General features: G+C 37.3%; 2 protein-coding genes and 1 pseudogene across 2 annotated transcripts in view; all 3 read right to left on the bottom strand.

Annotated features, from left to right (window-relative positions):
* LOC149040138 (XK-related protein 7-like) overlaps nucleotides 1-1,262 on the bottom strand; it is a 2,437-nt gene extending 1,175 nt beyond the window's left edge. The window contains exon 1 of the mRNA XM_089182940.1: nucleotides 1-1,262. This exon is cut by the window's left edge and continues 1,175 nt beyond it. Coding sequence (XP_089039066.1) covers nucleotides 1-875 — 875 coding nt within the window. The 5' untranslated portion in view covers nucleotides 876-1,262.
* A 2,159-nt stretch (nucleotides 1,263-3,421) lies between these two features.
* Nucleotides 3,422-5,577, bottom strand: LOC149040137 (uncharacterized; annotated as a pseudogene).
* A 2,850-nt stretch (nucleotides 5,578-8,427) lies between these two features.
* LOC113676534 (limb region 1 protein homolog) lies at nucleotides 8,428-19,991 on the bottom strand. Its single transcript, XM_089183171.1, has 16 exons — nucleotides 19,473-19,991; nucleotides 19,040-19,127; nucleotides 17,826-17,856; nucleotides 17,437-17,576; nucleotides 16,230-16,333; nucleotides 15,306-15,423; nucleotides 14,235-14,303; nucleotides 13,991-14,055; nucleotides 13,328-13,400; nucleotides 12,660-12,746; nucleotides 12,408-12,484; nucleotides 11,424-11,501; nucleotides 10,689-10,762; nucleotides 10,206-10,296; nucleotides 9,681-9,747; nucleotides 8,428-9,280 (listed from the first exon to the last, which is right to left on the bottom strand). Exons 1-16 carry the CDS (start codon nucleotides 19,536-19,538, stop codon nucleotides 9,060-9,062), a joined length of 1,449 nt encoding a protein of 482 aa, XP_089039297.1. The 5' UTR covers nucleotides 19,539-19,991; the 3' UTR covers nucleotides 8,428-9,059.
* Nucleotides 19,992-19,995: the final 4 nt, after the last annotated feature.

Here is a 19,995-nt window from a genome sequence, read left to right as displayed (position 1 = left end):
TACACATTCCTAATTACACGATTTACGTCTGCTCCTATCGTAATATTTGTAAAGTCATCTCTTAGACTGTGAATGCCCATGAACAATAAAGTAAAGAAAACGTTGGTGGCATCACAGCAATCTTCATCTCTATTCTGAATAACAGTCGCTATTTCTATCAAACAACAATGAACCATTAATACACCAATAACCCACCACTTGTAGCTGACGGTGAAATAACAGATGGCGAACAGTCGACTGCTCAGGAGGAGCAAGTGAGTTGTATACAATGCTAGTTGGTGTTTAACATTTAGGTAACTGCTACTTGGTATTATTTCGTTCGCTACAAGAGACCACTTATCAGTGGCTGTGAAGGCCCATGCCAGAGTGAGGAAAGAGATAGGTAGAGAAATGATTTGGATAATTGCAGCTGGTTCCTCCTGAACACTGATGGCGTACACCTGAATTATAAATTGTGGAGCGCACTCAAGGACTGCCTCAAAGAGTACAGCTAAATCATGGTGACGGAGTACATATTCATCTTTCTGATTGATGTGGAGGTCGATTTCATCTTCATACCGCCATTTCTTGAGACAGAGAAGAAAAGCTTCTAGTCTTGCGAAGGCTGCTGAAAATGGATGCAATGCGCAAAGAGCAGTTCTTGCCCAATTAGAAAGTGAAGGGCATGATTCATGGATACGCAACTTGTAGAACACTAGTGGAAACGCCAAACATGGCAATAAAACAAAAGTAAGCCCCACACCAAACCATGTCATGTGATCCGCGCGGTAGAATTCTACCAGTGTGAGTATGTCGGTGATGGGATCAGCAAAACTTAAGATAGCTCCAACAAGGAACACGAAGGGACTGTACCACTTAAGATCTTTCACTCCCATATCGACGGACTTTTCGTTTGTTCGCCTTGAAGATCGAGTATTGACAAAGGTGTGTTGGAGAGAATAATTGACGACGAAGAGAGTAATTCGCAAGCCTTTCAGGATAACCACTTAAGAATTTGTTCATGCTTAACGGTGCGTATATCAAGTTACGGTGCGCGTGGGAGGTTTGGAGAGCGCGAAAAATGCGTAAGAGTAGCTTTTGAGTGCTCTTCAAACTTCTTAAGTGCATCTATAACTCGATATACGCACAGCCAAAAGCGTGAGCAAATTCTTTTATAACAGAGCGACAACAAGGATCTGCGCGAAGAAGCATTTTATTGTGATAGAGTGCAAAATTCTCTCAACGCACAAAAATTAGTAAACAAACTTCCCTATTGGCTGGTCAAAAACACGCCACATGTTATGCTTTGGTTTGAGCGAGCACATTTAATCCAGTTAACCAATAACTGTGAATGAAAAGCTTTAAAATCTTATTCTTAAAAACTATCACTTATCTACGGAGCGATATAAATGCTAATACAATCAGTATCCCTATAACTTAGAGCCCTTTACAAATAATATCACTTAAATCTCAGTGCACTACCGCACAACTCACAGTTCTCTTGAAAATCTTTAACAAACTGTCGACGTCCGTAATTCTTTCTCTTACGTAGCCTTCCACATGGCTTTCAATTCCAGTAAACAACTCTGTCCGGCTCTCGCTCCTCTGGGCTCTTCGCAACAGCAGTTATAGCTCACTAAAAGGCCTATTTCTTTAAGCTAGCGTGACTCCTTATATATCTTTCGGAAAAGTTCTAGAATGTTCTAGAGATCTGTAATATTGTTATTTTTAGAAACATTACACTATGATTACATCATAACAAAAATATGCTGAGTCACGGTTCTAGAAGGTTCTCCTTAAAGTTCTCGCTTAGTCATCATGACTAAATGTTCTAGAAACTTCTTCGTTCTATTTTTAATAATTATGTAACGCAACGCACTCTAAAAAAACATGGGCGCTCTCCATAACACAATTACCTTTTAAACAATCGCCTGGTAAATGCTTAACTAAGCTGTACGGAACATTCAACTGTTTTTCCAAGTAAAACACACATATGAAAAAATGAGTTGAAACCAATGTAAAATTCAATCCGATAAACTGACCTCACCGTAAAAGCCTGTCAGTTAGAATACAAACATTTAGTGCGGTACTCAAGCAATGCTTCACGTTGTCGGCATCAGGGTCGTTCAAGGTGATCATGACTTTCTGCTTCGCCACATACTTTGAGATAGTACTATATACGTTTAATGTCAACATCACTCAATAAGTTATATCTATTAAACAACAACATTTAAGAACAAAACAACCATAATTTTTTAGTTATCGGTTAAATTTCAATGTAAAAAACAAAATTTTCCGGTTTTTTTCTGTTACACAAAATTCTTGCTAGTTATTCTCTTCCCTCTCGATTTATGCCATTCGAGCAGGCTGCTCCAGAAAAAGTGAGCATAACGCTGAATGTCGAATCAAGGGACTGAGGACGGACATGAACTTTAGTTTTCTTTTATGAGGCACAGTTGTGTACCGTCCAATCTTTTTGTAGTAACGAGATTGAGTCTGTTGCTTTTCAATACTTAGTCCGTCTTCTTGTAAAAGAGATTGAGGGAAAACCGCGTATAGCATGCAATCTAAGAGGTAATTTCTCCTTGACAACCGAAAACGATCGATTATCATTTGGAAATTTACTACTGACAGCCAGGTGCAATTGGTCCTCCACGCATCAGTTTCCTGCACGAATTATTTATCACGCAATTACAGATACAAGACGTGGCAGCAAAAAGCGTCGTTCCCAGACTTCTCCTCCTTTACCTCCTCTCATCACACATTCTTCATATCCTTCACCTCCACTTCCCTCCATTTTTCACCATTCTGTACTCCCACCTGTCCCCATATGATATCATATCCAGACTCTCATTTTATTCAAATGCTCGACAAAATTTTCTTTCAAAAGATTAACAATAGGTGAAATATTTTCCTTATTTTGAGTCAACTAATGACTTTTAAGTGTTGTTGTCGTTTCTCCGAGTGAAGCACACAAGAAGATCGGTAAGAAAATACCTTCATACAAGTTTTTAAAATATCGTTAGAGGAACAACGTCTGGATAAGTCAGCCTTGAATAGTTCGTAATTGCAAAGCAATTGTATAAAAACCCATCTTAATCGGCTACTTTTGATGTAAAGAGAACTGAAGTCTCTGGTGCAAACAAATTTGTCATCGTTGTAATCGAATTCAAGGCTGAATCAACTTTGAACGAAAAAAAAAACGAAAATTAGGTAGTTTCATTTTTCAGTGTAGTGAATGATTTTGTCGCTGGCGGTTAAGCATACAACTGTAACTGACAAATTACGAATATAACCCTACACATTTTATCTTAGGTAGAACGAAGTGTCAGGTAAATCTAAAGGCCACCATAGGAAAGCATAAGCACCCCTAAGCCCTTTGAGTGACTATTTAGATAACTTTTATCATAATTTTGATCTTGCACAATATCAACTTGTACACAGCTTTAGATAAGTTTTATCTACTGAGGGAAGTTACCGACCTCGAAGTTGAGGAACACAAATCAACATCTTCCTTTCAAAACAATTCATCCCTAAAAATCGTACATTTATAAACATAAACTATTTATGTAAAACTTCTAAACCACTAGCTCGAAGCTTAAATCGAGTATTTTGATAATTATGTGCTATTACATTCTATCCATCCAATACTCGCTGCTTGTTATGTGTTTATTTTATTTCTTCTACAGTTTCTTTCTTCTTCTGTCACATCTTTTGTGCCCGCAAAAAATCTTACCAATATATGAAAATAAGTGAAAACACGAAACTGCTAAAGACACCTAAAGATCTAATAAAATAGTTGTGATCATTCATAGCTTTAGAACTAATCACGTCTGACTCAAATTCTGATTACTGTCTTTTTGATGCTCAAACTTTGATCCTCTATTTCCTACTAACTACTATTTCTTACTCAATGCCAATATTCGCTAAGTAAACTCGAAAGTGCATGCTTGTATATTCGACATCAGCACGCCTGAGTGGGCATGCTGGCCAACTAACTTTGCAAGATTAAACAGTTTCTGTTGTTAAAAACCACTTTTACGACGAAATCTTACAAATGAACAATAACGTAGTTAATGCTTCCGATCAAATGAATCAGTCTTTGACTACGTGAGCCAAAACAAGAACTTTCGTGAAAGTACAGGGCAAGGTCAGTAGACATTCTAAGCACGTCCAGTGATGGAAGTTAAACAAGAAAGTCACAATTTGGAAACTCATCTCGACAGCTTAAACCTAAATAACATGGGACTTTAAAAATTCAAATAGAACGGCTACAGGCCAAATTACCAAATCTAAATTATTAAACTACCAAATTACTAAATCAGACTGAACTAACGTAATAATTCACGCACATAAATTCACATCACCGCTGTTCGCAGGTGGTGAACCGCTGGCAAATTTCTTGTATAGCCACCTAAATAAACAAACTCTCATTGTGGAGCCAAGAACACTGAACACACAAACACTCACAGTGACAGGTAAAGAGTACCAAGCATTGGGGTTATAAGTGAAATAAAACATCAGGATCATAAAGAAGTTTTCTAATACAAAAAAAATATGTGAGAAATACACACTCATGGTTAGACCACCTACTTGTACACCAATCGATAATTCGACAAAGTCATCTCTTAGACAGTGAATGCCCGTAAACAATATAGTAAAGAGAACGTAGCTAGAATTACAGCCAACTTCGTCTCTATTCTGAATAACAGTCGCTATTACTACGGCACAAGAATGAAACATCAACACGCCAATAATCCACCACTTGTAGCTGACGGTGAAATAACAGATGGCGAACAGTCGACTGCTCAGAAGAATTAAGTAAGTTACATACAATGCTAATTGATGTTTAACCTTCAGGGCACCGCTACTTGGTATTATTTCGCGCTCGGCAAGAGACTTCTTATCAGTGGCTGTGAAGGCCCATGCCAGAGTGAGGAAAGAGATAGGTAGAGAAATGATTTGAATGATTGTAGCTGGCTCCTCCTGAACAATGATGGCGTACAACTGAATTATAAATTGTGGAGCGGATTCAAGGACTGCCTCAAAGAGCACAGCTAAGTCGATGTGATTGATTACATATTCAGCATCGGGGTCGATTTCGTCTCCAGATCACCATCTCTTGAGACAGAAAAAAACAGCTTCTACTCTCGCGAAGGCTGCTGAAAATGGATGTAATGCACAAAGAACAGTTTTTGCCCAATTAGAAGGTGAAGCAATTCATAGGACACGCAACCGGCAGAACACTACTGGAAACGCTAAACATGGCAACAATACAAAAGTAAGCCCTACACCGAACCATGTCCTATGATCCGCGCGGTAGAACTCCACTAGTGTAAGTATGTCGGTAATGGGATCAGCAAAACTTAAAATAGTTCCAACAAGGAACACGAAAGGACTGTACCACTTAAGATCTTTCACTCTCATATCGACGGACTTTTGGTTTGTTCGCTTAGTAAGTCGGCTTGTATTGACACAGGCTCAGTTACTGGAATAGATTGTTGCACTGTTCGTAATCAGAGGCTTTTGCGCTCATCTTCAATTGAAAAACTGCAGAGTTTCCTATGGTTAGTCTGATTTCACACTAAAGGTCATGGAAAGGAGTTTGTCGTCTGTATCAATTTTAGTGTAATAAACGAGATACTGGAAACTGATTGGTTCTCAGATTGTTTTTCTGACACAATCTGGGAAAGCTGGGGTGTCTATGATAAAATCAAAACTTTCCGAGTCTGGAAAATTCCTCATTAATATATTCAGGTAGGTATCAGTTATGTTACGGTAAATAATTGCAATTAGCTTCTAAACAATCGCTTGGTAAATGCTCAATTAAGTTCCGCGGAACATTCAACTGTTTTTCTAAGTGAAAACACACATATAAAGACAGTTTAAATGAATGTCAAATTCAATCCGGTAAAATGACCTTACCGTACAATGTCTGTCAGTCAGAATATAAGAAACATTTTTAGTGCAGTAGTCACGCAATGCGTCACGTTGTCATCAGGCCGGGTCGTTCAAGGTTGATCATGACTTTCTGCTTTGCTGCATATCTGGCGCAGAATGGCTTTTGTTTGAAGGACATATACTTAACTAATGGCATAAATTACTTAGGTCGCATTAGAGCTGCCATGTGGGTTCTCGATGGGCTCTAATTAGTCGCAGTTTGACCTTATAAATGGAAATTTACTCACTCTGACGAAGGGCTAACGCTCGAAACGTCAGCTTTTTTACCCTTTTCGGTGGCCAATTTACGTTTTCAACTCAGTCGTTAACACTTAATTACCTACCATACTCTCCCACCGACGCAGCACCACAGTTTCTTTAGAAACTTACCCCCTTTACTCAGGCTGCCTGCCGTTGCGAATATCCAGTGGAACTGAACTGTACATCAAATGTACAAGCAGAGAACAGACAATGGAGTTCCGAGCAATCCCGATCGCTTGTTACGATCATATGATTATTTGGTAGTCAAACATGTATCTCATATGCGCCGGACAGCTGCGCTGAATTTCGATTAAATGCCAGCAGTCTTTCCCCAAAACGCCTTTGTGGTCTTCAGAATTAATTTTATGAGCGGTTTCAACGCAGTTTCAGCCTCTTGTCCTCTTTCCAGACCTCGATGAGCAGAAGCGGCTAGTTTTTCTTGTTCTCTATCTTATCCAGAGCTGATCAATCATTCGCGCGATACTTGTTTTAAATGCGAACAATGCGCTTACGAAACGAATTCTTAGCGCGCTCTCCTGCTCATGTTTGGAAGTTGCTGAGAGTCGTTTATACTTAATAATAGTTCCATATTCCTTAAATTTGAGAAATTTACCTCACAACACGTTTAATGTCAACATCACTCAATAAATTAGAGCTATTGGACAACATTTAAATACAAAACAACTATAATTTCTTAATTATCCGTTAAATGTCAATGTAAATAGCAAATTTTTTCCCTTTTTTTTTTCTTATTTTAAACTTAATCAAAATTCTTGCTTGTTATCCTCTGTTCGCTCTCGATTTACGTCATTCGAGCAGGCTGCTCCGGAAAAAGTGAGCACACTGAATGTCGAATTTAGGGACTGAGGATGGACAAAAAACTTCTTTTTTTTCTTGTACGAGGCACAGCCGTGTACAGTCCAATCTTTTTGTAGTAATATAAATAAGTCTGTTACTTTTCAGCGCTTGGTCCGCCTTCTTGTAGAAGAGGGTAATTTAGTATTATCAAATAAGTTGATGACGTAAATTGGTTACCGTAGCGTAGCCCTTCGTAAATAAAGAGAAGTTTTTTTTCTTACTATTGATTTTACAAAATATCAAGTTGAATACAGCTATAGGAAAAAAATGAAACATGTATTCGTATCACCGCCGCAATAATTTCCTTTAATGTAACCGCCGCTGGTACCTATCTCACAAATTCCTATCAGGTTGTTGGAACAGCATTTCAGAGAACAGCGAAGCATTGACGCATGTAAAAAACTCCAGTATTAGGTATGCCAAACAAGGCATCTTAAGGAAAGCAAGCATAACTCTGTCAAGCTTGCTAAATATTGCAATCCCAGTACCTGCTCAAAACAAGTTTCGTAAACTGTGCAACCGCATCTTGCTGATACATCCAAATTGAAAAATTGGAGTAGAAAGCGAGTTTGAAATCTGGCTATTTCAGGTATAGGTAGAGCATCAAACTACTGCCAGAGTAAACGTTTAAAGAATTTAAAAAAGAATCAAAACATGTAATCCTGATTCGCGTTTAGTTTCGACACACAAACAGTGCCCACGCGATTTACAAATTAAAACTAGTTTCACCCAAGACCTCGTCAGTTGATCGCCATTCTATGAAAACATACTCCAGCACTACCTGATGGAGAGTTAAGCAAATTGCCTGAGCCACGGGAAAACGCGAGTGATAAGTCTCCTCCTGCCCTGGTGAATTAAAATTACCATAATTTTCAAACTCCCTTGTCTATTACTTTTCGCACCCTGCAGAGCCGTTGGCGAAAATTTTCAAGGCCAAAAAGGGAAGCTAATTAACCTCTCTACGAAAATACATCTTTAGTCGATTAGTTATGTGGTACATTTATGAAAACAAATCCCTGATAGCTCATCAACTATCTTCAGTAGAATTAATATGTTCTAAATTGCATATTCTAATTCGGGAATTCTAAAACAGAAATCTAAATTTTTTTTTGTTCTGTTTATTACCAGAATAAAGTTATTACGAAACTTTACGGTAACAAAATTCAACTGTACATACGTTAAATTGCATATTTCCTATTTCTATTCTATAACTAGGCTTGTGTATAGTTAAGTCAGAATGTAAGCATGACTCACGCCCAGACTGCAAAAATTCGTTCTGAGCATGAACAACGATGAGAAAGAAATAAATAAAATCAACGAACGACTAACATCAAAGTTGACCCATTATTTAAGTTATTTCAATCTAGTAGAAAAAAAAAAACGTTCAGGAATTTAATTTTTTTCCTAATCTTCCTGTTGAAATCACAGGCTTATATCCTCGTCATTTACAAGTCCTGTTTCGGCCTTGTTTATCCAACCAAGAAGGATCTTCCAGGAAACAAAATGATTGACTACGTGATCCTCTTTGGTGCCTATACTCACTAAAGAGAAAGAACAATGAAAGATTTACTGCTTTCTCTATATCTTGAACCAAACCGTATCAGTCTTAAGAGTTCTACGTACTTCTGCACTCTGTGTAGACTCCAGATCACGAACACAAAATCACCGGTATATCTATAAAAACAACAACATCGGCAATTGAATTGCTCTTTCATATCTGTTCCGACGACGTTATGAAGTCAAATTCTTTCATATCAACTCAGTTTCGTCTTGTTGCGTGTCATCTGTGGTAGCTCCATTATTAAGTCTTCACTTCAGTAAATGCACGCATAATATCGATGCAATTCAATGTTCGGATAATTTCGTTGTGATTCGTCACTGCGTTCAGATGATCGGCAAAGTTTCGTTCCTCTTTAACTTCAGACCTCGACATGACATGCGGGAAATAAACTTCTTGATTTCAACTACTTATGGCACGGAACTCAGTCTTTGAGCCTTTGAAAGAACAATACCTCGTCCCTTTAAGCCGACGCTTTCACTTTGGGTTGAAATCGCCGGAAGAACTGTACAGTTGGAACGTGAACCTGTTCGTACAAAGCGTGTCTCACCGAAGCTGTAAACTTGTTAACCAAACAGAAAGCCGTAGATACTTCAAACACCAGGTTATATAGGATGACCACACGAAAATTACCAAGCCAGTCAAGCCGGCCAAACTCGCCCATCAAGTCAAACTTGGTTATACCTGAAATGTTGAAACAAGTCAAAAGCTGGTTAGATTGAGTGTTGTAAATCATAGGAAGGAAATATCACTTTAAAAGAAAAAGCAAACTGCCTGAAGCGCGGGAAAACGCGACTAACCAAGTCACGATTGATTTTTAGTTTGAAATCTGACTGGTTGAGAAAGTGGCGCGAATTTTCTGGACCAATCACATGACGAAGTAAAGCAAAGCAAAGCAATACCGAATTACTTTCGACTAAAAACTGCTCTATCTTTACGAAAGGATCATGAAGTAAGTTAGCTGACTTCAGCTTCCCCTTTTTACAGATACAAGATGCTGAAGTAGGTTTAGGTTTATAGTAAAAGATAAAGCACTCGGGGTCAGCCATGAAATGATTTAAAAAGACCTTAATTACTGACTTACCAAGTGTTCTGGACAGAACTGGTAAAGCTGAACTAAGGATCAATAAGACTATACAGTTGGCAATCACCTGAAATTAGAACAAACGATCTCAAAAACTGATGAACTGCCCCTGCTCTCTATTTCAAGATGAGACTTGGCGTAAAGTTGAAAACTCGCCCTGAAGGGCGCTCAATTTGCGAAAATTTCGGTGGCCAAGGCGAGTAGAGAAAATTTGGCGCCTTAAATTCCCGCGAAAGTCCGTACGTTCGGCGATCAACAAGTAAGCTGCAACCTTTTCATTCGTGATCGGAGCTTGGCCCAGTAACCAAAAGTGCTACACAATCTTATTATTCCTCATCACCTCGGGTTTATTTCTCCATTGCATTGCAGTTAATAGAACGTAAAGTTTATGTACTCTATTTTACCGAGAACTCCGAGGAATAACCGGAGTACATGGTGTAAATAAAACAAAGAACCATCAATCTAAAGGTACGCATCAAGTTCAGATATCCTATTTAACTTTTTTTAACAATCTAGTTCGCTTACCTTGGTCGTGGTAGTCTCGCGTACTGCAGGACGCAGGCGTGAAAAGTATGGAACGCTGTACAGGCCTACTAGTGACGCAAGCATTAAATAACTGAGAAAAGTTAAGGTGCACTGTCTGGACCAACTGACGAATCTAACGCTCATACAGTAAATAATTCCATTCATTAAAGTACAAAAATAATAGAAGAAAACCCTTGTGTTTCAAGAAGCGATTCGAACATCTTGCTTCTCCCAAACATAACAATACACTACCCCTGAGAATGGACAGGTCTATCAATGGAAGGATTTAATCTGTATGTTCACTCATAAAAGTACTGGTCCATGAAGCACCAATAATCCTTTAAAATTCCCAGGCAGCACTTAAACTGAATGTTTTTGCTGATGTTAGCGGACGAATTTAAGGGGAAAAACATACAAATGTATGAATGAACTAACGAGCAAATACATAAAAACGATCAGTTGAACACTACAGTGAAAGGATACAAAATAAGAATGATCTCTAGAAGGGCGCCGAATGTTCCCATCATGGAAGAGGATACCTTACCCAACACAAGCACCTAGAAACATGAAACACACCGCTGTACAGTTACAATAGTTGGTCGCTCGTGGTATTAAAATGATTCTTCCAAGAAACGAAGCAAGGCAAGGAGTGCAGTTACAAGCCTTAAAATTAAAATTTTCGGAGAAAAGACAAAACAAGACAAGATGTACCATTCATAGACATAAAACACCAAGAATAACAACCTTTGACGATCTGAGTAAACGGGGGGGGGGGGGAAAGGGGGAGGAGGGAGGGGGAGTACCAGGTAATCGTTGAAAATTATATCATCTTGTCACCTCTCCTGTTGATCTTGAAAGATAATTCGAGGGCAGTTATAGTGTAAAAACACTAGACATACTGTTCATTGTGCAAGACAGTGCTCAATTCTTGCACCCAGTGGGGTTGAGCCACAGACAGTTTCTAGGCCCTCATTTAAATGGAGTAACCTCCATGTCTCGGAATAGTGAACATACTGATTGTCATATTCCCCATCCGGCAGAGGCAGAGTTGTTGTACTTCACACGCCCCCCCCCCTCCCCCTCCTCTTACCTAACAACATTTCTCACATTTGTGAATGTATCTGAATTGCTTCCCAAATTCAAAATTTGACTCCAATAGCAGAAAAGTTTTCGAAATCTCAGAGTAACGTTATTGAAGTAAAAACTAAATGCTCATACCGTGGATTTCTTGGGCAGGGCTCCATGAACAAACAGCAAGCTGAGAACATTCAGGGCAACCATGGCCATGCAGCTAGTCTGATTAAAAACAAACAAACTGAAAATTAATGTAACTTTTAGTCTGGGTACTGAGGCCATAAGGTCTAAAATTCGATTCCTCATAGGAACGTAAATACTTTCTTTGTTCTTTGGCAAAGGTTGTGTCTTTCGTTCATTAATGATCTCAGGACCCTCGTCACATATAACCCTAATACTGGTAGCTCAGTCAGGGCAGCATGAGGTCTGAAACCTTACAACAGATGTAATTTTTTTTCCTTTGAAGGATTTTCAATACAAGCTGGTTACCAGCGGTGTACCCAGCCTGTAAGGCCTCTTAATATCGTCTGTTTGGCCTGCATCCAGCCTCGCGTATTTGGGTTTTGCCTTACGGCCCCTTTTCGGGCGCAGCCGCATGGAAAAGGTTACTGAAACCCCTGTCTTTGTCCTACATTTGTCAGAATTATTTCAAATTTTAAATCAGATCTTAAAACATATTTCTTTGATCTACTCATGAAAAATACTACAAACACCTGAAGATGACTACAGTACAAATTATTCTCACTGACTATCGACTTTATGATAACGTACATGAAAAAATTACGCGCTTCTGATCAGCTGAAAACGAGTGCAAAGTTGAAACACGAGTGCAAGTTACAAATAGTGCGCGCACGCTGCCAAAATTTATGTCGGTCTTCACTTTCTGTGATGTTTTTCATGTACATTAAAAGAAAGTAACAACATGATTTCTCGTGCAATTTGGTGTAATAAGCACTTGTAAATTTTTCAAAGATTTTTGTTGTCTTTGAAAAATTTACTCATGCTCATTAACACCAAATTGCACTCGAAATCATGTTATTACCTATAAGTCCGTGAGCGGAAGTGCTCATTCGACTAACAGTACATTCAGGTCCATTTAATCCTATCCTAGTGGCAATGTAAACTCACTGTTAAAAGCAGCAGAGTAAGAAGTAGGATTGGATAAACACAATTTCTTTGCAACGATGATGCTCTGATGCTTCTTTCTGGAATAGATGATCAAAAAAACAGATGATAAAATTACAACAGTTCAGCTTAAGACCAGTATTTATTGAAGACTTAAAACAACTGTCATCTACTTTTAAAGCAAAAATGTCAGTTCATCTTTTACTGATCAAACTCATGTGTTAAAAAGAAAAAGAGAGAAATGAAATTACTGACCAAGCTCCAGTCTTTGAACCTCCAGTTGTTTTAATTTATTTGGATTGTGATCAATGCCATTGTGCATGGTCATTCCATTGCTATAACCTGAAATATTACAAAGCACAAAGAAGTGGTTGACAGTAACTTTAAAACCTTAGAATGAGGTGATGGGCACCCAAAAATTGAAGCCAGATAGCTGGGTGAGATTCGACCCTCAAATTCCATAATCACTGATGAGCGAACAACAGTACAGTTGATAAAGTATTTATTTTGATCTACCAAAGGGAACAGGGAGTTAGTCCTGTGCAGTACACACACCCATATAAATGATTCCTAACACCTTTCTCATGTACAAAATGAAAGAGTGAATTGAAAGAAGCCCTAAGTGACTTCTGATAGAATTCTATATTCTCCTTTCAGATTGGCTCTTATTTCCTTTTAAACAAAAGAGAATTTGAAGTTGTATCACAACTCCCTAAATAATGGTGGAGAATGATACATACAGGCCATTGGGACTCAGTCAAGGGTGATTATGACCACTTAATGGAGGTGAAATTTACAGAAATTAAGGGATAAAAAATTTGGGACTTTGGAAACCAACCACTTAAGACAAGGTGACTGTTTAACACAGTGCTGCTTAAAACAGGTTCAACTGTATTTAAAAATACAAAGAGAAAACTTTATACCATTCATTTTCCTTTTCACACTCTCTTCCTCTAACTCTATGGCACTTCTTTCATTGTCCAGATCTCGAAGAAACTAAAGATCAAGGAAATAAAAAAAAGGTCAAAGAAAAGTTATTACCACTCAAAGTGCCTCATCAATAGATTAGTCTGCACAGTTCATTCCAGCAAACAACATTGTGTCTTAGAGATTACTTTTGAGAATATCTGTGAAGAAAAATAGTTTTAAAAGTCTGTTTTTCTTCAGATGATAATCAAAGCAACTGTATTTCCTCTCTTGTTGAAATTTATTTTTTCTTCTGAGACATAAAAAAATCTTGTGGCTGTGGCAATTATAGTAAATTTTAATCAAGAAATCGAGACGTCACTAATTAACAACACTACCCCCTAACATGTGGGGGGTAGTGTTATATGTGATATGTGATATGTAAGAGTAAGATAATTTCTGTGATAAGCTGCAGAATTTTTTTTTCAGCCAGAGATTATTCATTTTGAAACATTTGATACATGCATTTCTGACTAATATTTCTTTATATTTTATTGATGCAAGATCATCAAACAGGATCATCAACACATACACCTACAAAATGCACCACTTTGTAACTCTCTACTGATATCATTCTGAGGCTGTCAGAAAAATGATTACTATTGTTGTAAAAAGATTACCTGAGGTTTCACCACATATTGGCCCAGGACAGTGAACATCCGTGCAAATCCAACAGGTGTGCAGACTAACCAAAGAAAAGTGACAGAGCTCCTTGAAAAACTTGTACAACATTTATTTTGACAAGCACTTTGGATTAATTATCACAACACAGATTAAATAACTGTAGGATAATGAGCTTGCATGTCCAACAAAACTCTCTCAAGGTAATGTTTTAATTGGTACATTTACAGTTACAGTACTTACGCAGAAGCATCAGGGCTCCAAGAAGTGATATGCATGAATATATGAATGTAAGACCAGGAACCCAGGCCTCTGTGAAAACCAAATAACAATTTTTTAGTTGTTGTTACAGTTATTAAAAAGTTTAACCCTTTACACCCCAACATCATTATTCATATTCTCCTTACTGTTCTCTGTACATTTACTAAGGTGCTGACAAGGAGAATTTGTTTAACAATCAAGAGTTTCTTTAGTTGGTGATCATTTCCTTTATTCTCCTGACATTGATGTGTGATTTAGTGGTGATATTATAAGGAGAAATTAGATGCTAGTCACTCTTAGGGGTTAACGGGTTAAGTTAAGGAAAAAAAAAACATTTTCTCAAAGGTTACATCCATTCACTCCAGTGCTTCAAACCTAAAGTAGGAAACATCACTGGTTAATTGTTCGAGCCCTTTTAAGTTCTGGTATTACACAACACATGCAAGTTATTAAATACATTAGCCTTACTATGAAAACTCTGAAAAATACAGTCAAAATACAATAGCTTGTGAAGTTGACAGGATAACCCAATATCTGCTGCCAATATTGGGTTTACAATCATGTCTAGTTCAAAGTCTGCCTAGATTCCCAGCCCTTTAATAATGCAGTGTTCTTAAACTTTAGCAAACTCAGAGGTAAGTATCCTTTTTGCAAATTGTTTAAAAATGTTTTAAAAAAAGACAGTAAAAACTGAATTCTCAGTCTGCATTATTGCCTCAGCCTTCAGCTTCAACAAATCACTCAGACCTCAGTATTGATAATTCATGACATCATGCCCAACCTCATCCCATAATTGCCCATTATTATAAGTTTCATTGTCAAATACATAAAATTATGAACAGCCTGTTTCATGTTAGTCACATATTATATTTTCCTCATAAAATTGAAACCTAATTTGGGTTGTCAAAAGATTTTGAGTAACCTAGCTGTGATACACTTCAGGTCAATGACCCCTTCAAGGACAAGGACTCTAGCGGTGACAGGTATTTGAAATAGCTGGTGCATTTTGCAGATAGTGAAGTGTGGTTGCTGGCTCAAGCTCATTATAATTACCTTCATCAGTTGTGCGTCCTCTATCAATCAATGCTAGTCCTACCCACACAATGCTTGTGACCAGAATTGCAAGTAGTATCAGAACAACTGATGTCTCATAGACTCGAGCCATAATACCCTGCAAAACATCAGCTCTTGCATGTAGAAAACATCTAACTTTTATTATCAAATTCCCCTTACTCCTTCCATCAAGAGAAAGATGAAAGGGATTGGGGAAGCTGGAAAAGAAAGAGGGTTTGGAAGGTGGGGGCTCATATGCACAACGGCAAACTAGTAAAAAGTACCAGGTGTCTATTTGCTGGAACAAGGCAAGGAGATGAACTTAGAATTTAGGCTAAAGTACAAACACCTATTTTACAAATAGTTTTTGTTGCTGTGCCTTTGTTCAGTAACAGATCACAAATAATATTAAAATGTGGTAAGAGCAAAAAACTGGCACATCAAGCTAAGCTGAGTGTGTTCTTTATATTCTTACCACAATGTGATCTATTGCTGGAGGACTCATGTCAATTTGGAATGATCTTGTTTTATATAACAAAGTAGCAAAATGTTGTCAATACTTATGTCATGCCTGTATCTCTTCTCTGATAGATCATTACTAAGAACCAATCAAAATGCATGTATCACTCAGCTTGTTACATTTTTATAGTTATCATTAATATTCAGTGTTATATAATAAAGAAAGGGAAATAGTACTCAAAGGTGCAAGAAGTGGAACAACAGGTTGGGGTAGTGGGAGATCAACACCCGCTTGTTTCCAGTATGAACAGATCAAAAAGAGGCCTTCACTCCCTCCTTCCCCCGTGTTCCAAGAACAAAACCAAGGCTGCCACTGTTAGCACTCAGCCCACTTACAACTGTATTTAGCATCTTAATAAAGTTAGAATACCCTGTAACTGTACACCAGTTTTAAACACAATTTACCTTCCTGGATCCTGCAAATCCCTCTGACTCCATGAAAAAGTAGGCAAAAGGGATAGCCACAAAGAGTGACATGTATGAGCCTAAAAATATCTGGTTCCACATCCCTGTATAAATTAGAGCCAAAAAGAAGACTACAATGAGCAAATACAACCATGGTGATGTGTAAATTATTTTACTTATACCAGCTGAGCAAAAAAGTCATTTCAGAAGACTTTCTGAACAACTATGAAGTGAAGACTGTTTTTCATCTGTCTCAAGTCTGTTTTTTTTTTTTATTAAACTGATGGGTCTGTTTTTGAGTGAGGTTAGCAACAACACAACTCATGCAGATTTTGAAAGTTTCACTGCTTTATGGTAAACTGTCTGTCAGGTTGCTAGTTAACCACACTGAGTTTAAATATGTTCTGGTTTTCACACACAGTTAGTAAACTGTCAAACAAGAGATGAGTTTTACATAACTATCAAGGAAATCAGTATGAACAGTACATAAGTAACACTAAGTTTTAGGACCTACAGCAATAAAACATTCTACTTCAGTTACTATAATGTAACTAAGGAACACTTCATTAACCTTTAACTTCCAGAAGATAGTAACAAGTTACTTCTCCCTATAATATCCATATATCCCACTGTTATTGGCTACACTGATGCCATGTCCCTGCCTTTTTTTGTCGTTTTTTGTCATTTTCTATAATCTATTTATTTTGATTAATGAATTAAGGGGGTAAGTTTCTAAAGAAACTGGGGTGCTGCATCAGTAGGAGAGTATAGCTGGTAATTTAGTGTTAACAACTGGGTTGAAAACGAAAATTGGCCACCATAAAGAGTAAAAAAGCTGATGTTTCGAGCATTAGCCCTTCATCAGAGCAATTCTGACAGTGGCCAATTTATGTTTTCAACTCAGCTGTTAACACTAAACTACCAATGAAATTTATTTTGATTGTTGTTGTATGGTGAAGTTAATAAACAAATAAATAAATATTATACAGCAAAAAGGTTATGAAAGTACTCAAACCTATCAAGTAGAGGTTGTTATCTTGATCTACATATAGCACCAAATTCTTGTAACTAATTAACATGAAAATGTCTGAAAGCTTGAGGGGAGAATTCAAAATCAGATCTAGTATACAAATTAAGATGAAATCTCCTTGCAGATTTGGTATTTAAAATGGTTCAGTAACATTGTGCAGTAACTATATTCCCTTACCATGAATAAGAGAACCATTGAGCCATTTGATGTAGTAACTGTTAGGATACATGATCATAATTTCATTACTGAAGATGGACATTGGAAGCAGAAGGACAGCACCAAGGGACACTGTGAGGGTGAACGTACATAACCAAAAGCTACAACGCAACCAGTTGCACAAGTCAGATTTAATAATCAGCATGAATAGGAACAAATTTAAGAGCAGTTAAACAGCAGGGAGAAAATCAAGCCCTGGTCATTTGAAGTGTGGATAATACTATCCAGTGAATAAATCTCTATCCAATGAATAGTGCAGTATGTTTTGTTGACACTTATCTGCTGGGTAGCAATTTATTTATTGGATAGCATTATCTGCCATGTGAACAACCAGACCCTAAAGTACTTACGATATCCGATAAACAAATGCATCTTCATCGTCTACATAAAAAAAATAAGAAATATTTTACAAGGCTAGAATTGTTATTTCATTCACATCTGAACCAAAGGGTTTTCTGATATATAATTAAATATAATAAGAAAATTCAGGACTTTAGAAATTATTCCCAGAGGGGGTCTCACAATTAAAGATAATTAGACTGTGATGATTTCAAATCACCAAGATGTTTGCAACAAAAGTATCATCAACAGTCACTACACGGCATTCCAGTTCAGCCCATCAACTACCAAAATGTGAAATCTAACTGATAGCCATGCATTTCTTTGTCACCTCCTCTGAGAATTTGGTGCTTATTCTTGTGTACCCCAGTCTAGAAAGAAATGTTTTTTTTAAATTCTCATTACCTACCAAAGTGACACCGAGCTAAAATATTACAACTCAATACATCCTTGTTACTCTTAACAATTGAAGAGGTAACCTTTAAACTATCAGAAATTATTACCTTGTAACTTCTCCCTTTAATAACCACCCACTATTCAAGCAAACAGGTAATGAGAATACTCATATTTATCAGGTAAAAGTTGTTACCTTGATCTACCACCAATTTCCGCAGTTAGAGGGGCAAATTAACAGTCAGATCTTGGGAGTTAACAGGTTAAAGAAACATGCTCCAAAAAACCATGAAACTTTTTTAATCTTAATCATTAAAAAGTATAAATAATGACAAAAACTGCATTTTTTTAGTTTCAAAACTACATCCTAAGTTTTCAAAATGTGAAAAAATGAGACCACCCTGCCACAATTTTGAATCTTGCTCAGCAACCTGATACTTTCTGATGACATAACAGACTTGACCTACAGGACATTTCAAACTAGTGCACATGTGAAATGAAAATAGAGAAGCAGATAACCAAAGCAACTTTTTTTTATCTTATACATCACAACATTTGAACTAATTCTGCCCACACTGTTCTCTTCCCATTAATCCTGTTTGTGTCGTCAGGTTACTGAGCTGTTTTCAAAATGGTACCCTACATCATAAGAATTTTAACACATTTGAAGATTATTTTTGAAAGATACGCTCACACTTTGGAATCTCAAACTGCAATAATTAGGAAATCTCAATATATCCCTGGAGTTAGTAGAGATGAAAAGTGACTTTCAGTGTGCATATCAAGGAGAGAAAAGAAGTGTTAATTGGAATATATACATTATCTTTCTAACCTGAATCAAGTTCATCTCTTCTTCTTTTGTAGGTGCTTAGGATGGCATGAGAAATTCCATACAAAATGATAAACACGAGCAAAGATATCTATAACAAAAGTAAAATAAACTTGGTGATCATTAAGGCAATAATATTTCAATGATCTCATGTTAAACATTTTATTGGCAATATCTGTGGCTGACTAAGTATCATGTTTCTAAATTACAAGAGATCTTTACAAAATTACAAATGTATTAAAACCGGGTTTACAATATATGTGGGGTTAGTCAACATAACGACTCAGTATTTTTGGTATGAGTTGTGCCCCTAACAGTTTTATCGGAGTGACTTTCAACCGCAATTAAGTATCATGTCCTTATAAATTCAGAGCTTGTATGTCTATGTAATTTATATGCATAACTAAATTAATGAAAAGAATCGATCAATACTAACCACATATTCTCTAACCGTATCGTAAAATATCTGTTCTTCATCGCTTCCATCGCTGTTTACCTCCATCGTTCAACCACTTAACCATAAGATCGGGACCCTTGCTAAAAATTTCGCCGACATAATCTCTTGTAAAACCACAATCTCCCGCCTTGAAGTTTCGAAAGCTTTTTGGCTTGCAAAATATTCGTTAGAAGCACAGAAAAAATGATCCGTTCGATCACAGTTCAAATAAGAACAACTATAAGTTGAGATCAGTGTTTAACCACTGAATCCTTTTCTGAAGCGCGCCAAGCGTGTGGCGCATAAGGTTTCAAGTTTCGGTTCTAGTCGACTTTGATCAATCTGTGACCATCCGAAGGCTTAGGAGGCCCAAAGATAACACTATTTGTCACCTTAAGTTATTTTTGGGTCAAGAAAGTTCAAAGACCAACGCTACGTGCTGGGAATCCTTGGCGATTTTGCAATGTCAAATGGGATTTTTTGTTTATCCCGTTCCATTTTCCCGTCCATGAGTAAACAGCAC

This window comes from Pocillopora damicornis, chromosome 9 (assembly GCF_964200805.1).
Source record: "Pocillopora damicornis chromosome 9, jaPocDami1.2, whole genome shotgun sequence".
Lineage (NCBI taxonomy): Eukaryota > Metazoa > Cnidaria > Anthozoa > Scleractinia > Pocilloporidae > Pocillopora > Pocillopora damicornis.
This window is presented reverse-complemented; position numbering and strand designations above follow the sequence as displayed.